Source organism: Mixophyes fleayi (assembly GCF_038048845.1).
Source record: "Mixophyes fleayi isolate aMixFle1 chromosome 1 unlocalized genomic scaffold, aMixFle1.hap1 SUPER_1_unloc_2, whole genome shotgun sequence".
In the NCBI taxonomy this organism is placed as follows: domain Eukaryota; kingdom Metazoa; phylum Chordata; class Amphibia; order Anura; family Limnodynastidae; genus Mixophyes; species Mixophyes fleayi.
Genome location: NW_027445876.1, coordinates 364006 through 385732, shown reverse-complemented (window position 1 = coordinate 385732; position 21727 = coordinate 364006). Strand labels below are relative to the sequence as shown.

The 21727-nt window shown below is 41.9% G+C and overlaps 1 protein-coding gene across 10 annotated transcripts in view; it reads right to left on the bottom strand.

Moving 5' to 3' along the window:
• Positions 1 to 876: 876 nt before the first annotated feature.
• Positions 877 to 21727, bottom strand: part of RTKN (rhotekin) — a 105798-nt gene continuing 84947 nt past the window's right edge. For 4 of the 10 annotated variants that reach the window (XM_075193673.1, XM_075193669.1, XM_075193668.1 and 1 more), the window contains exons 11-12: positions 8532 to 8636; positions 877 to 2827 (exon numbers count right to left, since the gene is read on the bottom strand). In XM_075193673.1, the coding sequence (XP_075049774.1) occupies positions 2394 to 2827; positions 8532 to 8636 (539 nt within the window). In that variant the 3' untranslated portion in view covers positions 877 to 2393. Of the gene's footprint in view, positions 2828 to 6494; positions 6598 to 8531; positions 8637 to 21727 lie in introns of all 10 variants that reach the window. The other 6 variants (XM_075193672.1, XM_075193671.1, XR_012680399.1 and 3 more) reach the window with 5 other exon arrangements.

Sequence of the window (21727 nt, the reverse complement as noted above, 5' to 3'; positions counted from 1 at the left end):
TGTGCTAGTTCCTGGCTCTGGGCAGTTGGTGATTACAGATACTGTGCTAGTTCCTGGCTCTGGACAGGCAGTGATTACAGACACTGTGCTAGTTCCTGGCTCTGGGCAGTTGGTGATTACAGACACTGTGGTAGTTCCTGGATCTGGGCAGTTGGTGATTACAGGCACTGTGGTAGTTCCTGGATCTGGGCAGTTGGTGATTACAGACATTGTGCTAGTTCCTGGCTCTGGACAGGCAGTGATTACAGACACTGTGCTAGCTCCTGGCTCTGGGCAGTTGGTGATTACAGATACTGTGCTAGTTCCTGGCTCTGGGCAGTTGGTGATTACAGATACTGTGCTAGTTCCTGGCTCTGGACAGTTGGTGATTACAGATACTGTGCTAGTTCCTGGCTCTGGACAGTTGGTGATTACAGATACTGTGCTAGTTCCTGGCTCTGGGCAGTTGGTGATTACAGACACTGTGCTAGTTCCTGGCTCTGGACAGGCAGTGATTACAGACACTGTGCTAGCTCCTGGCTCTGGGCAGTTGGTGATTACAGATACTGTGCTAGTTCCTGGCTCTGGGCAGTTGGTGATTACAGTCACTGTGGTAGTTCCTGGCTCTGGACAGGTGGTGATTACAGACACTGTGCTAGTTCCTGGCTCTGGACAGTAGGTGATTACTACTATGTAATGTACAGTATATATCATGCACTGTGCCTTTTTAAATGTACCACACCTGCTAGTCTGTCACTGTGCTGTGTGCCATGCTGAGCTCCTTTTGTCCATTTTCACCATGCCATGCAATCTGCCAGACTGATGTGACCATCCCGTGTTTGGACCTTGATGTCAATGTCTGAGAAATGACCACACAAGAAATGGAATAGCACCATCTTTCTCCATAACAATTTATTGAAGTGATAATACTCTGTTAGTCGTTATTTGGTTACGCTGTTTATAAAGATAAAGCTTCAACTCTTTAACTTCCAGGAGCCAAATCCATCATGTGGAAATACTGGTACCGAAACACTAGACATTGAAGAGTTAAACTGTCCTGTCTGGGCAATTGGAGAGACAGAAACATTCTGCCACACGCCTCAAAATGGGTTAATTCTGTCAGTAATTTAGAGTTCTCTGTCTTTCTCACCCTGTAGTGGGAGGGGCAATCTCCAGGTATTATAGCTCCCATCTGTCTGTGTCACCCTGTAGTGGGAGGGACAATCTCTAGGTATTATAGCTCCCATCTGTCTGTGTCACCCTGTAGTAGGAGGGACAATCTCCAGGTATTATAGCTCCCATCTGTCTGTGTCACCCTATAGTAGGAGGGACAATCTCTAGGTATTATAGATCCCATCTGTCTGTGTCACCCTGTAGTGGGAGGGACAATCTCCAGGTATTATAGTTCCCATCTGTCTTTGTCACCCTGTAGTGGGGGGGGCAATCTCTAGGTATTATAGCTCCCATCTGTCTTTGTCACCCTGTAGTGGGAGGGGCAACCTCTAGGTATTATAGCTCCCATCTGTCTATGTCACCCTGTAGTGGGAGGGGCAATCTCCAGGTATTATAGCTCCCATCTGTCTTTGTCACCCTGCAGTGGGAGGGAGAGACACTATGTCTCATACAACCCATCTGTGTCACCCTATAGTAGGAGGGACAATCTCTAGGTATTATAGCTCCCATCTGTCTGTGTCACCCTGCAGTGGGAGGGACAATCTCTAGGTATTATAGCTCTCATCTGTCTGTGTCACCCTATAGTAGGAGGGACAATCTCTAGGTATTATAGATCCCATCTGTCTGTGTCACCCTGTAGTGGGAGGGACAATCTCCAGGTATTATAGCTCCCATCTGTCTATGTCACCCTGTAGTGGGAGGGACAATCTCTAGGTATTATAGCTCCCATTTGTCTGTGTCACCCTGCAGTGGGAGGGACAATCTCTAGGTATTATAGCTCTCATCTGTCTTTGTAACCCTGCAGTGGGAGAGAGAGACACCATGTCGCATACAACCCATTTGTGCCACCCTATAGTGGGAGGGGCAGACCTCATTTCTCCTGACTCCCTTCTATCTCTCTCACCCATCCAAGAGAGGACTTATCCATATATCTTGCAGCTCCTTAAAGTCTTATATTGGGGAAATAATTTATGTATATGTTGCCCTGAGGTGGGTGGAAACTTTGTGTCTCATTTCCCTTCTTTCTTCTCACACAGCGATTTGAGGACTTGACTCTGCATTAACCTCAGTCAAGTGAGAAGCATTAAGGTGATGTGCGGGCTCCATGTTCAGAGAAGGGGGCGACCCGAGCACTCATCCAGCACTAAGCTCTTGAAAGAAGCCATTTTGTCATAGGAACGCGTGCCACTGCTCTTTGGCCTCCGATCACCTCCGGCATCTTTGACTTGTTAGTAGACCTCTCACACTTGGCTCTGAAGCCAGTTACGGGGGTCCAGTTTGGTTTTCAGGCTCTTCACGTTCTTGCGGTTCGGACACCCCCTCTCTGAATCAGGGGTGCTGCTGCCACTACTGCTGGAGGTTCTGCCCTCTAGACGAAGACCTTCATCTCTACTGGTTCTTGATGATCCATGACAAGGAGACTGATGCTCGCCCATTCTCAGTCCCTGGGTCTTCAGAGAAGTCAGTTTAGCATCCAGGGAGAATGTACGGGGACGAAGTCTAGAGGACTGAACGGGCGGACTATCACAATCAGAGGAGGATGAACAGGAAGGAGGACCTGTAGTGGGACTGTGGAAGAAAGATGTCCAAGGTGGTGGATCCAACCCCCTCTGAAGCTCAAATTCCTTCATCCTCTGAGAGAGAAGGTCAGGGATGGGACCAAGGCCCTCAATAGCTGGAAGAGACAAGATGGAGACTATGAATAAAAAGCAATATGTGAAAGATATTATGCCACACATTGCTACAATCACTAATAACTCACTATAATACACACTGTATCAGGCAAAGAGCCAGTGGTAACAACAATATCACACAAGTACCATTACTAATGTATCACTATATGAAATAACAAGGCATTAGTGTATAATTAGATAATGCTCCTAGAAAATTGTTAGTTAAAATAATGAATAACACAATGTTAAAGTCAAAAATACACAGCTGACACAGTCACTACTAAAAAACTATATCCAATAGTGATACAATCATTAGTACACCGCTATATCCCATACTGATACTGGGCCTGATTCTTTAAAGAAAGTTAAACAAAAAATTTAGAAAGTTTTGGACAAAACCATGTGCAAATTAGTTTATTATTTTGCACATAAGTTAAATACTGGCTGTTTTCTCATGTAGCACACAAATACTCAATAGTTTTTTTTTACACTGAAATTTAAAGTTGATCTAGGACATGTCCTACCCCAACTATAAATCTGCCATCACATTTTAAATTTACCTCTCCCTCCAATTTAACATGGTTTTGCCTTACTTACATTTGCTCAACTTTCCTTAATGAATCAGGCCCACAATCACTAGTTTTTGTATTTACCAGTCTTATCGCTAATGCCTGTATTATTACCAGGTGACATTAATTAAATTATTTTTTTTTGCGGTGCATTCTTTTGTGAATGTATATTCCACGTAGGTATTGGAAGTATCATGCATAGAATTGTGTAGTACAGCACAGCAGATCTACCCCTGTATCCTCAGATCCGCTGCTTGATGAATTCAAGAGTATGCAGAGTATGCAGAGCGGATTTACCTGAGCTTATAAACAAACGCACATAGCCCTTAGAATGCCCTTAGAATGCCCTTAGAATGCGTGCGTTGATGAATCAGGCTCATTGTATGTACAGAACGCCTTAAGAACATCCTGATTTATGTTTGTAACGTAAATAAAAGGTTTTTAAATACATAATTTTATTAATGATTACTATTATTACCACTATTAAGACTTGTTCATTTATTTAATAATTTACATTATTTATGTTTTGTGTTCTGACTTTTTATTGAACGGACACTTTTACTTATACTGCAGTCTGTTGCGTGTGTCTACATACGGCATTAACGTATAGCAGAGCGTACTTCCACCCAGATACAAATGAAAATGCATCTTGAGATCCGCGTGGATTTGAATTCGGTCAGAACTATACACATTGTCCGTGCTCTTTTTTTAAATCCATCTGGCGTGCAGTCCACACATGAACCATGTCCATAGTTTAAGCTATGCCCTTACACAGCAGAACCTGCATTTCCCTGTTTATTAGAGATGCTCAGGCTCGGCTCCTTGAGAACCGAGCACACCCAAACTTCGGTAATCCGAGTACCGAGCCGAGTGCTTTCGCGCGCCCTTGGAATTGAAAACGAGGCAAAACGTCATTGTTACGTCGTCGGATCTCACGAGTTTTGGATTCTATTAGTAACGCCCTCCACGGCGATCCAGCGCCAGTTCACGGAGGGACACAGAACGGGTAGCACAGTTCTTGGCAGTCTCTAGTGCAGTTGGGCAGCATCATCGATAAAATAGAAAGAGGAGGGGTAGCAGTGTTCTTCAAAGTCTCCAGTGACATTCAGGAGAGCTCCATTGCTAATTGTCATTGCTGAAATAGAAATAATAGGGCTGGTAGGCTTGGTCTTCTAAATCTGCAGTCACATTGTACGGTGTCATCTACTGGCAAGAATTGCTGCAGTCTTTGTTTGAAAGTGTATGAAAATAATATTGTGACCTGAGGTGGTCAAAATTGACTTCAAATGACTTGAAATTAGTGTTATTGAGGTTAATAAAAATGTAGGGTAAAAAAATCAAAATTATGTGATTTTAGCAAAAAAAAAAAAAAAAAAAAGGGATTTTAGGAAAAAAATAGGGATCCAAACCCAAAAGTAAGGCACGCAAAAGCGGTTTTGGCAAAACCACAACCTAAACACGAAGTTAATCCAGTTCAAGAACCAAAACCAAAACCAGAACACGGGGGTCAGTAAACATCTCTACTTTTTACAGAAGTAAAACGCACTAGTTGGACAAATCATATCATAGTCACGTCTTCTCACCCTTTGTTTATATGACAGACTGTGTACCATGTCCATGTGTCAGGTAACAGCCATAGACCGTGTTTTATTACATGTGCATTGTGGGAGATTTAGGGGGATGACTGCATTGTATGAAGCATACACTGTGTGGCGGTGTATTGGGGCTTAGTGACAGCTCAGTAAGACTAAGACCACTCTGTTTGTGGGTACAGCATCTCCACCCCACTAATCTGAGGCCATGGTAGTAATAATAGGGCCGGCTCAGCACAGACCACTTCTGAAGTCTCTGGACAAGGTCGTCCTGTTGGTCCCTTCTGCTAAGGAGGCAGAACACGTGACAAGAGGCAGAACACGTGACAAGAGGCAGAACACGTGACAAGAGGCAGAACACGTGACAATATTGGGCTCGGAAGACAAAGCTACCAGATATGAATCAAGTCCAAGATGTAGGAGTGAGATCTGCAGTTATTATAAATGGAGGAGACCAGGGGAGAGTGTGCGGTTTATTCTAGTGGTGAATCCAGCGTGCTCCAATGTGAGCAATCAGACAACTCAAAGGGATTATTTCCTCTGTAGAGATCACATATTACTTTTAAACTGGACAGGACTATTGCAAACATAACGATCCATGAACAATGTGTCAAGTCAACTGAGTGAGCGGATTGTGGTATTATTTTCTTTTTAAATGGTTCATTATCAGGTAAATTTCCACAACCAGCTTTTAGAGCGTAGAGATTTACCAAAACATGGCTGGTTGATGAGTACGGATTTGCCAAAACACTGGTTAGAGAGTAGAGATTTACCAAAATACAACTGGTTGGAGAGAAAAGATTTACAATAACACGATTGGTAGAGAGTAGTGATTTACAATAACACGATTGGTAGAGAGTAGAGATTTACCAAAACCTAGCTGGGTAGAGAGTAGTGATTTACAATAACACGATTGGTAGAAAGTAGGGATTTACCATAGGACGGCTGATTAAAGAGTAGAGATTTACCAAAACCTGGCTAGTTAGAGAATAGAGATTTACCAGAACACGGCTGGGTAGAGAGTAGAGATTTACAATAACACGATTGGTAGAGAGTAGTGATTTACAATAACACGATTGGTAGAGAGTAGTGATTTACAATAACACGATTGGTAGAGAGTAGAGATTTACAATAACACGATTGGTAGAGAGTAGAGATTTACAATAACACGATTGGTAGAGAGTAGAGATTTACAATAACACGATTGGTAGAGAGTAGAGATTTACCAGAACACGTCTGGTCAGAAATACATCCTGGCATCTTACTGGCATCTTACTCAGGGAATGTCTACGAACATGGAACTGATTTCACTATATCACTAGACTGTCTCTTCGATGTAACACATATGTTCCACGCTGTTCTGCTCTAAAGCCTAGATCTCCCCGACAACCAGAAGGTGAGTTCTACGTCTATCCATTATCCAATAATTTTACACACACACACACACGCGCATGTGCGTGTAAATGGGTCACTATGCACTCGTGGCGTTGACTGTGCGTGTTACAAACCTGTCACTGTAATAGGTGCACAGCAGTGATCGGATTTCAGCAGAGACTGCGTTATCCTGCAGGAGGAGACCCTCATCAGTGGGTGTGGGGGGAGCAGACAGAGCTGAGCGGAGAGAAAGGGGTGTAACATGCAGAAGGAGAAAGGCACAAACACGGGAGAAGGGGTGCAATGCCATGCATACAGACACAGGAGAAAGAGAGAGACACATAAGAGTAATGTTAGTCAGCATGACTGAGGGTACAGCAAATGTCCACCATTAATACAGAGTAAAGAAAATAATGACGAGTCATGGAAATGACATATCTAATAATTTAATGGAAGACGGCATACAATCTACTCAAAGTCCTTCCATCCATATCTCCTGTTTCATCAGATCTTCCACCAACATTCATTCCCATCCTCTCTGACCTTATGTTTCAAATTTCTCATCCTTGTGCCCCAAACAACCATCTAACTTGATGTTCTCCTCCTCATGGTCTGATGAACCTCCTTGTAATATATACTCACTCCTCTCCGGTCTTCATATTTCCCCTCCAGTCTCTCCCCTCCTAATTCCTACCACTCATTTCATCAAATCATTGTCCTTCACTCTTCTGGTCCAATCTTTGTGTCTAATCCCCATCACACTTTGTACTCTTTATGTCCATCACCCTTTCATCCAATCTTTCTCATATCTCTGCCACTCATATTAGACAATCTATCTCCTCCTTGCCCCATCATACTCCTCCTCCAATCTTTGTGCTTCTTCTCCTCATTACCCTCCGAATCCATTATCTCTATTGATTATCCCCCACCTACTTGTCTCATCCAAACGTTATCCTCCTAATCCCCAACACTCTTCTCATCCCATTATTTTAATCCTAATTACAACCACCCTCTTATTCCAATCTGTCTCCTCCTAATCCCTACAAGGAAAACCATCTGTACTAAATGATAACAATACTCATATAATTCCCCTATAAAATATAATCAATATCTGCTGGATTATCTTGTATTGTATATTATAATGAAATCTGTGCAGGGTGCTCCCTGTATAGTACGGAAGAAGAAGACTATCTGTGAGAGACACACTTGGTTTGGTGGGCCTGCTGGAGGAAGGGGATATTGTATCAGATTCCGACCACACTGGAAGAGGGGAAGAACATTGGGCCGAGCGGCTGGGATCCAGGAACCAGGACAATAAAGTGACTGCTGTCCTCTCGGCTAGAGAGGTGTAAGGGACAGGTGTGTGTTAAACCTGTCTGGCATTTGATTCTTCCTTCCCATCTACTCGTTGTACTACTTATCCTCATTACACATATGATAAAGTCTTTCTATTCATTATCCCAATCACCCCTCTAACCCAATATTTCTACTCCTTGTACCCTCTGTCTCATTCAATCTTCTAAAATAATTTCATCCGATCTTCACTATTCCTGATCACTATAAAGCTGGGTACATATTACAGGTTTTTCAGCCGATCATCGTGTGGATCACACAATAAACGACCGTGAGGTCTGATATCGCATTAGTGTGTACGCTCAAACGATCATGTTTTATCGTTCCAAAGCACATTGTATCATTTGATTTGATTTTATAAACGGAACTAAAAATCTCTATAAATGATGGAACAATGACGGGCAAATTTCTGCAGTGTGTACGCAGTCACGGCCAGCAGTGTAGGCAGATCTCCTTAGGGTTTACAGAGTCACGATGGTTTTGACGGATGAAGAGCACAGATCTGATGGTAGATTGTGTAAAATTGTGTGTACTCATGATCATGTGTACAAAATTGTTAACGATATCGCATCGGAAGAAATTTTCTGTAGCATGTATCCAGCCTTCTCATCCAAACTATATCCTCCTTATTCCCGTCACTGTTTGTTTTCCTCATCCACCAACACCTTTCTCACTGATTTTTCATCTCCTTCTCCTTGATTCAGCCTTATATCTCCTTTATTATGCTATCTTTTTCCTCCAGCCTTCTCATCCCATTGCCCACCTATGAGCCCCACTCCACAGAATGCTCCCCAGGAGCAGAACGTGTCGCTACTCACCCATCTCATGATATAGGGATCCCTGCTTTGTTAGAGCTGCAGTTGTCCTCTTGGGTGGTGGAGTTTCTATCTTCATCAAGTCATCACAGCACTGCTTCCACTGACCTGTAGAGAAACATCTCACAATGTAGGTGATGGAATGGTCAAGTCCGGCCACTAGAGGAGGTGCAAGACACTTCCTACATCACCAAGTGATTGGTAAGAATATTACTGGTTGCATTGCAGTGGTGTAAACAGTAAACAGGGACATCCTTCAGCAGTCATAACTCTTTCCCCATAGGAACATACCTCTATAGTTTGGAAATGAACCTCACATTGTAAAAGCCCTTTGTAGGGATTATATAAGATACAAAAAACATGTGACAGCTTTCTATAAGCTTTGGCTAAATCCAGACCTTGGGGTTAGGGTCACTGACCTCAGTGGAGCATTATGTCCCCACAGGAGTAGATAATGGAGCCCATTAGTAGAATGTAGAAAAGACAAGGAGTAGAGGACAGAATGGAGATAGGAGAACAGTCTAAGCTGGAGACAATAAGGGAGAACAATCTAAACTGGAGACAGAGATAGTGGGTAGAGGCCAAACTGGAGACAGGAAAGTATAAGCTGGAGTCAGGGAGAAAGTTCTAAGCTGTAGACAAGGAAAAAAAGTTCCATTCAATTTGAAGACATAGAAAAAGAGTAGAGCCCAAGGTGGAAACAGGGGCTGGAAGTGGACTAAAACAGAACAGAGAGAACAAAGTTCAAGTTGAACATAGGGACAGGGAGTAAAGTCCGATAATGGAAAGAGGAACAAGGACTGAGGTCAATACCAGACAGAAGACAGACTGATTTAACAGATAGATATTAGGATAGATACAGTGATAGGGCATATATTGGACAGAAGATATAATGATGGGGCAGATATTGGACATGAGATATAATGATGGGGCAGATATTGGACAGGAGATATAATGATGGGGCAGATATTGGAAAGGAGATAGAATGATGGGGCAGATATTGGACATGAGATATAACAATGGGGCAGATATTGGACAGGAGATATAATGATGGGGCAGATATTGGACAGGAGATAGAATGATGGGGCAGATATTGGACAGGAGATAGAATGATGGGGCAGATATTGGACAGGAGATAGAATGATGGGGCAGATATTGGACAGGAGATATAATGATGGGGCAGATATTGGACGGGAGATATAATTATGGGGCAGATATTTGACAGGAGATATAGTGATGGGGCAGATATTGGACAGGAGATATAATGAAGGGGCATACATTGGATAGGAGATAGAATGATGGGGCAGATATTGGACATGAGATATAATAATGGGGCAGATATTGGACATAAGATAGAATGATGGGGCAGATATTGGACATGAGATATAATAATGGGGCAGATATTGGACAGGAGATATAATGATGGGGCAGATATTGGAAGGGAGATATAATGATGGGGCAGATATTAAACAGGACATAGAATGATGGGGCAGATATTGGACAGTAGATATAATAATGGGGCAGATATTGTACATGAGATATAATGATGGGGCAGATATTGGACATGAGATATAATGATGGGACAGAGATTGGACATGAGATATAATGATGGGGCAGATATTGGACATGAGATATAACAATGGGGCAGATATTGGACAGGAGATAAAATGATGGGGCAGATATTGGAAAGGAGATAGAATGATGGGGCAGATATTGGACATGAGATATAATAATGGGGCAGATATTGGACAGGACATAGAATGATGGGATAGATATTGGACATGAGATATAATAATGGGGCAGATATTGGACATGAGATATAATGATGGGACAGATATTGGACAGGAGATATAATAATGGGGCAGATATTGGAAAGGAGATAGAATGATGGGGCAGATATTGGACAGGACATAGAATGATGGGACAGATATTGGACAGGAGATTGAATGATGGGATAGATATTGGACATGACATATAATAATGGGGCAGATATTGGACAGGAGATCGAATGATTGGGCAGATATTGGACAGGAGATAGAATGAAGGGGCAGATATTAGACAGGAGATATAATAATGGGGTAGATATTGGACAGGAGACAGAATGATGGGGCAGATATTGGACATGAGATATAATGATGGGACAGATATTGGACAGGAGATATAATGCTGGGGCAGATATTGGACAGGACATAGAATGATGGGACAAATATTGGACAGGAGATATATTGATGGGTCAGATATTGGACAGAACATAGAATGATGGGGCAGATATTGGACATGAGATATAATAATGGGGCACATATTGGACACGAGATATAATGATGGGGCAGATATTGGACAGGAGATATAATGATGTGGCAGATATTGAACAGGACATAGAATGATGGGGCAGATATTGGACAGGAGATATAATGATGTGGCAGATATTGAACAGGACATAGAATGATGGGGCAGATATTGGACAGGAGATATAATAATGGGGCAGATATTGGACATGAGATATAATGATGGGACAGATATTGGACAGGAGATATAATGATGGGGCAGATATTGGACATGAGATATAATGATGGGGCAGATATTGAACAGGACATAGAATGATGGGGCAGATATTGGACAGGAGATATAATAATGGGGTAGATATTGGACAGGAGACAGAATGATGGGGCAGATATTGGACAGGAGATAGAATGATGGGACAGATATTGGACAGGAGATAGAATGATGGGGCAGATATTGGACAGGACATAGAATGATGGGGCAGATATTGGACAGGAGATAGAATGATGGGACAGATATTGGACAGGAGATAGAATGATGGGGCAGATATTGGACAGGAGATAGAATGATGGGGCAGATATTGGACAGGACATAGAATGATGGGGCAGATATAGGACAGGAGATATAATAATGGGGCAGATATTGGACAGGAGATAGAATGATGGGGCAGATATTGGACAGGAGATAGAATGATGGGGCAGATATTGGACATGAGATAGAATGATGGGACAGATATTGGACATGAGATATAATGATGGGGCAGATATTGGGCATGAGATATAATGATGGGGCAGATATTGGACAGGAGATATAATGATGGCGCAGATATTGGACAGGACATAAAATGATGGGACAGATATTGGACAGGAGATAGAATGATGGGACAGATATTGGACAGGAGATAGAATGATGGGGCAGATATTGGACAGGACATAGAATGATGGGGCAGATATTGGACATGAGATATAATAATGGGGCAGATATTGGACATGAGATATAATGATGGGGCAGATATTGGACATGAGATATAATGATGGGACAGATATTGGACAGGAGATATAATGATGGGGCAGATATTGAACAGGACGTAGAATGATGGGGCAGATATTGGACAGGAGATATAATAATGGGGCAGATATTGGACAGGAGATAGAATGATGGGGCAGATATTGGACAGGACATAGAATGATGGGATAGATAATGGACAGGAGATAGAATGATGGGACAGATATTGGACAGGACATAGAATGATGGGGCAGATAATGGACAGGAGATATAATGATGGGGCAGATATTGGACAGGAGATATAGTGATGGGGCAGATATTGGACGTGAGATAGAATGATGGGGCAGATATTGGACAGCAGATATAATGATGGGAGAGATACCAGACTGGATATAATGATGGGGCAGATATTGGACAGCAGATATAATGATGGGAGAGATACCAGACTGGATATAATGATGGGGCAGATATTGGACAGGAGATATAATTATGGGGCAGATATTGGACAGGAGATATAATAATGGGGCAGATATTGGACAGGAGATATAATGCTGGGGCAGATATTGGACAGGACATAGAATGATGGGACAGATATTGGACAGGAGATATAATGATGGGTCAGATACTGGACAGGAGACAGAATGATGGCGCAGATATTGGACAGGACATAGAATGATGGGGCAGATATTGGACAGGAAATATAATAATGGGGCAGATATTGGACAGGAGATATAATGATGGGGCAAATATTGGACATGAGATATAATGATGTGGCAGATATTGAACAGGACATAGAATGATGGGGCAGATATTGGACAGGAGATATAATAATGGGGCAGATATTGGACATGAGATATAATGATGAGGCAGATATTGGACATGAGATATAATGATGGGACAGATATTGGACAGGAGATATAATGATGGGGCAGATATTGGACATGAGATATAATGATGGGGCAGATATTGAATAGGACATAGAATGATGGGGCAGATATTGAATAGGACATAGAATGATGGGGCAGATATTGGACAGGAGATATAATAATGGGGTAGATATTGGACAGGAGACAGAATTATGGGGCAGATAAGGAACAGGAGATATAATGATGGGGCAGATATTGGACAGAACATAGAATGATGGGACAGATATTGGACAGGAGATAGAATGATGGGACAGATATTGGACAGGAGATAGAATGATGGGGCAGATATTGGACAGGACATAGAATGATGGGGCAGATATTGGACAGGAGATATAATAATGGGGCAGATATTGGACAGGAGATAGAATGATGGGGCAGATATTGGACAGGAGATAGAATGATGGGGCAGATATTGGACATGAGATAGAATGATGGGACAGATATTGGACATGAGATATAATGATGGGGCAGTTATTGGGCATGAGATATAATGATGGGGCAGCTATTGGACAGGAGATAGAATGATGGGACAGATATTGAACATGAGATATAATAATGGGGCAGATATTGGACATGACATAGAATGATGGGGCAGATATTGGACAGGACATAGCATGATGGGGCAGATATTGGACAGGAGATAGAATGATGGGGCAGATATTGGACAGGACATAGAATGATGGGGCAGATATTGGACAGGAGATAGAATGAAGGGGCAGATATTAGACAGGAGATATAATAATGGGGTAGATATTGGACAGGAGACAGAATGATGGGGCAGATATTGGACATGAGATATAATGATGGGACAGATATTGGACAGGAGATATAATGCTGGGGCAGATATTGGACAGGACATAGAATGATGGGACAAATATTGGACAGGAGATATATTGATGGGTCAGATATTGGACAGAACATAGAATGATGGGGCAGATATTGGACATGAGATATAATAATGGGGCACATATTGGACACGAGATATAATGATGGGGCAGATATTGGACAGGAGATATAATGATGTGGCAGATATTGAACATGACATAGAATGATGGGGCATATAATGGACAGGAGATAGAATGATGGGACAGATATTGGACAGGACATAGAATGATGGGGCAGATATTGGACAGGAGATATAGTGATGGGGCAGATATTGGACATGAGATAGAATGATGGGGCAGATATTGGACAGGAGATATAATGATGGGACAGATATTGGACATGAGATATAATGATGGGGCAGATATTGGACAGGAGATATAATTATGGGGCAGATATTGGACAGAGGATATAATTATGGGGCAGATATTGGACAGGAGTTTTAACGATGGGGTAGATATTGGACAGGAGATATAATGATGGGGCAGATATTGGACAGGAGATAGGATAATGGGGCCAGATATTGGACAGGAGATATAATGATGGGGCAGATATTGGACAGGAGATATAATGATGGGGCAGATATTGGACAGGAGATATAACTATGGGGCAGATATTGGACAGGAGATATAACGATGGGGCAGATATTGGACAGGAGATATAACGATGGGGCAGATATTGGACAGGAGATATAACGATGGGGCAGATATTGGACAGGAGATATATCGATGGGGCAGATATTGGACAGGAGATATAATGATGTGGCAGATATTGAACAGGACATAGAATGATGGGGCAGATACTGGACAGGAGATATAATAATGGGGCAGATATTGGACATGAGATATAATGATGGGGCAGATATTGGACAGGAGATATAATAATGGGGTAGATATTGGACAGGAGACAGAATGATGGGGCAGATATTGGACAGGAGATAGAATGATGGGACAGATATTGGACAGGAGATAGAATGATGGGGCAGATATTGGACAGGACATAGAATGATGGGGCAGATATTGGACAGGAGATAGAATGATGGGACAGATATTGGACAGGAGATAGAATGATGGGGCAGATATTGGACAGGAGATAGAATGATGGGGCAGATATTGGACAGGACATAGAATGATGGGGCAGATATAGGACAGGAGATATAATAATGGGGCAGATATTGGACAGGAGATAGAATGATGGGGCAGATATTGGACAGGAGATAGAATGATGGGGCAGATATTGGACATGAGATAGAATGATGGGACAGATATTGGACATGAGATATAATGATGGGGCAGATATTGGGCATGAGATATAATGATGGGGCAGATATTGGACAGGAGATATAATGATGGCGCAGATATTGGACAGGACATAAAATGATGGGACAGATATTGGACAGGAGATAGAATGATGGGACAGATATTGGACAGGAGATAGAATGATGGGGCAGATATTGGACAGGACATAGAATGATGGGGCAGATATTGGACATGAGATATAATAATGGGGCAGATATTGGACATGAGATATAATGATGGGGCAGATATTGGACATGAGATATAATGATGGGACAGATATTGGACAGGAGATATAATGATGGGGCAGATATTGAACAGGACGTAGAATGATGGGGCAGATATTGGACAGGAGATATAATAATGGGGCAGATATTGGACAGGAGATAGAATGATGGGGCAGATATTGGACAGGACATAGAATGATGGGATAGATAATGGACAGGAGATAGAATGATGGGACAGATATTGGACAGGACATAGAATGATGGGGCAGATAATGGACAGGAGATATAATGATGGGGCAGATATTGGACAGGAGATATAGTGATGGGGCAGATATTGGACGTGAGATAGAATGATGGGGCAGATATTGGACAGCAGATATAATGATGGGAGAGATACCAGACTGGATATAATGATGGGGCAGATATTGGACAGCAGATATAATGATGGGAGAGATACCAGACTGGATATAATGATGGGGCAGATATTGGACAGGAGATATAATTATGGGGCAGATATTGGACAGGAGATATAATAATGGGGCAGATATTGGACAGGAGATATAATGCTGGGGCAGATATTGGACAGGACATAGAATGATGGGACAGATATTGGACAGGAGATATAATGATGGGTCAGATACTGGACAGGAGACAGAATGATGGCGCAGATATTGGACAGGACATAGAATGATGGGGCAGATATTGGACAGGAAATATAATAATGGGGCAGATATTGGACAGGAGATATAATGATGGGGCAAATATTGGACATGAGATATAATGATGTGGCAGATATTGAACAGGACATAGAATGATGGGGCAGATATTGGACAGGAGATATAATAATGGGGCAGATATTGGACATGAGATATAATGATGAGGCAGATATTGGACATGAGATATAATGATGGGACAGATATTGGACAGGAGATATAATGATGGGGCAGATATTGGACATGAGATATAATGATGGGGCAGATATTGAATAGGACATAGAATGATGGGGCAGATATTGGACAGGAGATATAATAATGGGGTAGATATTGGACAGGAGACAGAATTATGGGGCAGATAAGGAACAGGAGATATAATGATGGGGCAGATATTGGACAGAACATAGAATGATGGGACAGATATTGGACAGGAGATAGAATGATGGGACAGATATTGGACAGGAGATAGAATGATGGGGCAGATATTGGACAGGACATAGAATGATGGGGCAGATATTGGACAGGAGATATAATAATGGGGCAGATATTGGACAGGAGATAGAATGATGGGGCAGATATTGGACAGGAGATAGAATGATGGGGCAGATATTGGACATGAGATAGAATGATGGGACAGATATTGGACATGAGATATAATGATGGGGCAGTTATTGGGCATGAGATATAATGATGGGGCAGCTATTGGACAGGAGATAGAATGATGGGACAGATATTGAACATGAGATATAATAATGGGGCAGCTATTGGACATGACATAGAATGATGGGGCAGATATTGGACAGGACATAGAATGATGGGGCAGATATTGGACAGGAGATAGAATGATGGGGCAGATATTGGACAGGACATAGAATGATGGGGCAGATATTGGACAGGAGATAGAATGAAGGGGCAGATATTAGACAGGAGATATAATAATGGGGTAGATATTGGACAGGAGACAGAATGATGGGGCAGATATTGGACATGAGATATAATGATGGGACAGATATTGGACAGGAGATATAATGCTGGGGCAGATATTGGACAGGACATAGAATGATGGGACAAATATTGGACAGGAGATATATTGATGGGTCAGATATTGGACAGAACATAGAATGATGGGGCAGATATTGGACATGAGATATAATAATGGGGCACATATTGGACACGAGATATAATGATGGGGCAGATATTGGACAGGAGATATAATGATGTGGCAGATATTGAACATGACATAGAATGATGGGGCATATAATGGACAGGAGATAGAATGATGGGACAGATATTGGACAGGACATAGAATGATGGGGCAGATATTGGACAGGAGATATAGTGATGGGGCAGATATTGGACATGAGATAGAATGATGGGACAGATATTGGACAGGAGATATAATGATGGGACAGATATTGGACATGAGATATAATGATGGGGCAGATATTGGACAGGAGATATAATTATGGGGCAGATATTGGACAGAGGATATAATTATGGGGCAGATATTGGACAGGAGTTTTAACGATGGGGTAGATATTGGACAGGAGATATAATGATGGGGCAGATATTGGACAGGAGATAGGATAATGGGGCCAGATATTGGACAGGAGATATAATGATGGGGCAGATATTGGACAGGAGATATAATGATGGGGCAGATATTGGACAGGAGATATAACTATGGGGCAGATATTGGACAGGAGATATAACGATGGGGCAGATATTGGACAGGAGATATAACGATGGGGCAGATATTGGACAGGAGATATAACGATGGGGCAGATATTGGACAGGAGATATATCGATGGGGCAGATATTGGAAAGGAGATATAATGATGTGGCAGATATTGAACAGGACATAGAATGATGGGGCAGATACTGGACAGGAGATATAATAATGGGGCAGATATTGGACATGAGATATAATGATGGGGCAGATATTGGACATGAGATATAATGATAGGGCAGATATTAGACATGAGATATAATGATGGGACAGATATTTGACAGGAGATATAATGATGGGGCAGATATTGGACATGAGATATAATGATGGGGCAGATATTGAACAGGACATAGAATGACGGGGCAGATATTGGACAGGAGATATAATAATGGGGTAGATATTGGACAGGAGACAGAATTATGGGGCAGATAAGGAACAGGAGATATAATGATGGGGCAGATATTGGACAGGACATAGAATGATGGGACAGATATTGGACAGGAGATAGAATGATGGGACAGATATTGGACAGGAGATAGAATGATGGGGCAGATATTGGACAGGAGATATAATAATGGGGCAGATATTGGACAGGAGATAGAATGATGGGGCAGATATTGGACAGGAGATAGAATAATGGGGCAGATATTGGACATGAGATAGAATGATGGGACAGATATTAGACATGAGATATAATGATGGGGCAGATATTGGACATGAGATATAATGATGGGGCAGATATTGGACAGGAGATAGAATGATGGGACAGATATTGGACATGAGATATAATAATGGGGCAGATATTGGACAGGACATAGAATGATGGGGCAGATATTGGACATGAGATATAATAATGGGACAGATATTGGACAGGAGATAGAATGATGGGGCAGATATTAGACAGGAGATAGAATGATGGGGCAGATATTGGACATGAGATAGAATGATGGGGCAGATATTGGACATGAGATATAATGATGGGGCAGATATTGGACAGGAGATATAATGATGGGGCAGATATTGGACAGGAGATATAATAATGGGGCAGATATTGGACAGGAGATAGAATGATGGGGCAGATATTGGACATGAGATATAATGATGGGGCAGATATTGAACAGGACATAGAATGACGGGGCAGATATTGGACAGGAGATATAATAATGGGGTAGATATTGGACAGGAGACAGAATTATGGGGCAGATAAGGAACAGGAGATATAATGATGGGGCAGATATTGGACAGGACATAGAATGATGGGGCAGATATTGGACAGGAAATATAATAATGGGGCAGATATTGGACAGGAGATATAATGATGGGGCAAATATTGGACATGAGATATAATGATGTGGCAGATATTGAACAGGACATAGAATGATGGGGCAGATATTGGACAGGAGATATAATAATGGGGCAGATATTGGACATGAGATATAATGATGAGGCAGATATTGGACATGAGATATAATGATGGGACAGATATTGGACAGGAGATATAATGATGGGGCAGATATTGGACATGAGATATAATGATGGGGCAGATATTGAATAGGACATAGAATGATGGGGCAGATATTGGACAGGAGATATAATAATGGGGTAGATATTGGACAGGAGACAGAATTATGGGGCAGATAAGGAACAGGAGATATAATGATGGGGCAGATATTGGACAGAACATAGAATGATGGGACAGATATTGGACAGGAGATAGAATGATGGGACAGATATTGGACAGGAGATAGAATGATGGGGCAGATATTGGACAGGACATAGAATGATGGGGCAGATATTGGACAGGAGATATAATAATGGGGCAGATATTGGACAGGAGATAGAATGATGGGGCAGATATTGGACAGGAGATAGAATGATGGGGCAGATATTGGACATGAGATAGAATGATGGGACAGATATTGGACATGAGATATAATGATGGGGCAGTTATTGGGCATGAGATATAATGATGGGGCAGCTATTGGACAGGAGATAGAATGATGGGACAGATATTGAACATGAGATATAATAATGGGGCAGATATTGGACATGACATAGAATGATGGGGCAGATATTGGACAGGACATAGAATGATGGGGCAGATATTGGACAGGAGATAGAATGATGGGGCAGATATTGGACAGGACATAGAATGATGGGGCAGATATTGGACAGGAGATAGAATGAAGGGGCAGATATTAGACAGGAGATATAATAATGGGGTAGATATTGGACAGGAGACAGAATGATGGGGCAGATATTGGACATGAGATATAATGATGGGACAGATATTGGACAGGAGATATAATGCTGGGGCAGATATTGGACAGGACATAGAATGATGGGACAAATATTGGACAGGAGATATATTGATGGGTCAGATATTGGACAGAACATAGAATGATGGGGCAGATATTGGACATGAGATATAATAATGGGGCACATATTGGACACGAGATATAATGATGGGGCAGATATTGGACAGGAGATATAATGATGTGGCAGATATTGAACATGACATAGAATGATGGGGCATATAATGGACAGGAGATAGAATGATGGGACAGATATTGGACAGGACATAGAATGATGGGGCAGATATTGGACAGGAGATATAGTGATGGGGCAGATATTGGACATGAGATAGAATGATGGGGCAGATATTGGACAGGAGATATAATGATGGGACAGATATTGGACATGAGATATAATGATGGGGCAGATATTGGACAGGAGATATAATTATGGGGCAGATATTGGACAGAGGATATAATTATGGGGCAGATATTGGACAGGAGTTTTAACGATGGGGTAGATATTGGACAGGAGATATAATGATGGGGCAGATATTGGACAGGAGATAGGATAATGGGGCCAGATATTGGACAGGAGATATAATGATGGGGCAGATATTGGACAGGAGATATAATGATGGGGCAGATATTGGACAGGAGATATAACTATGGGGCAGATATTGGACAGGAGATATAACGATGGGGCAGATATTGGACAGGAGATATAACGATGGGGCAGATATTGGACAGGAGATATAACGATGGGGCAGATATTGGACAGGAGATATATCGATGGGGCAGATATTGGACAGGAGATATAATGATGTGGCAGATATTGAACAGGACATAGAATGATGGGGCAGATACTGGACAGGAGATATAATAATGGGGCAGATATTGGACATGAGATATAATGATGGGGCAGATATTGGACATGAGATATAATGATAGGGCAGATATTAGACATGAGATATAATGATGGGACAGATATTTGACAGGAGATATAATGATGGGGCAGATATTGGACATGAGATATAATGATGGGGCAGATATTGAACAGGACATAGAATGACGGGGCAGATATTGGACAGGAGATATAATAATGGGGTAGATATTGGACAGGAGACAGAATTATGGGGCAGATAAGGAACAGGAGATATAATGATGGGGCAGATATTGGACAGGACATAGAATGATGGGACAGATATTGGACAGGAGATAGAATGATGGGACAGATATTGGACAGGAGATAGAATGATGGGGCAGATATTGGACAGGAGATATAATAATGGGGCAGATATTGGACAGGAGATAGAATGATGGGGCAGATATTGGACAGGAGATAGAATAATGGGGCAGATATTGGACATGAGATAGAATGATGGGACAGATATTAGACATGAGATATAATGATGGGGCAGATATTGGACATGAGATATAATGATGGGGCAGATATTGGACAGGAGATAGAATGATGGGACAGATATTGGACATGAGATATAATAATGGGGCAGATATTGGACAGGACATAGAATGATGGGGCAGATATTGGACATGAGATATAATAATGGGACAGATATTGGACAGGAGATAGAATGATGGGGCAGATATTAGACAGGAGATAGAATGATGGGGCAGATATTGGACATGAGATAGAATGATGGGGCAGATATTGGACATGAGATATAATGATGGGGCAGATATTGGACAGGAGATATAATGATGGGGCAGATATTGGACAGGAGATATAATAATGGGGCAGATATTGGACAGGAGATAGAATGATGGGGCAGATATTGGACAGGACATAGAATGATGGGATAGATAATGGACAGGAGATAGAATGAT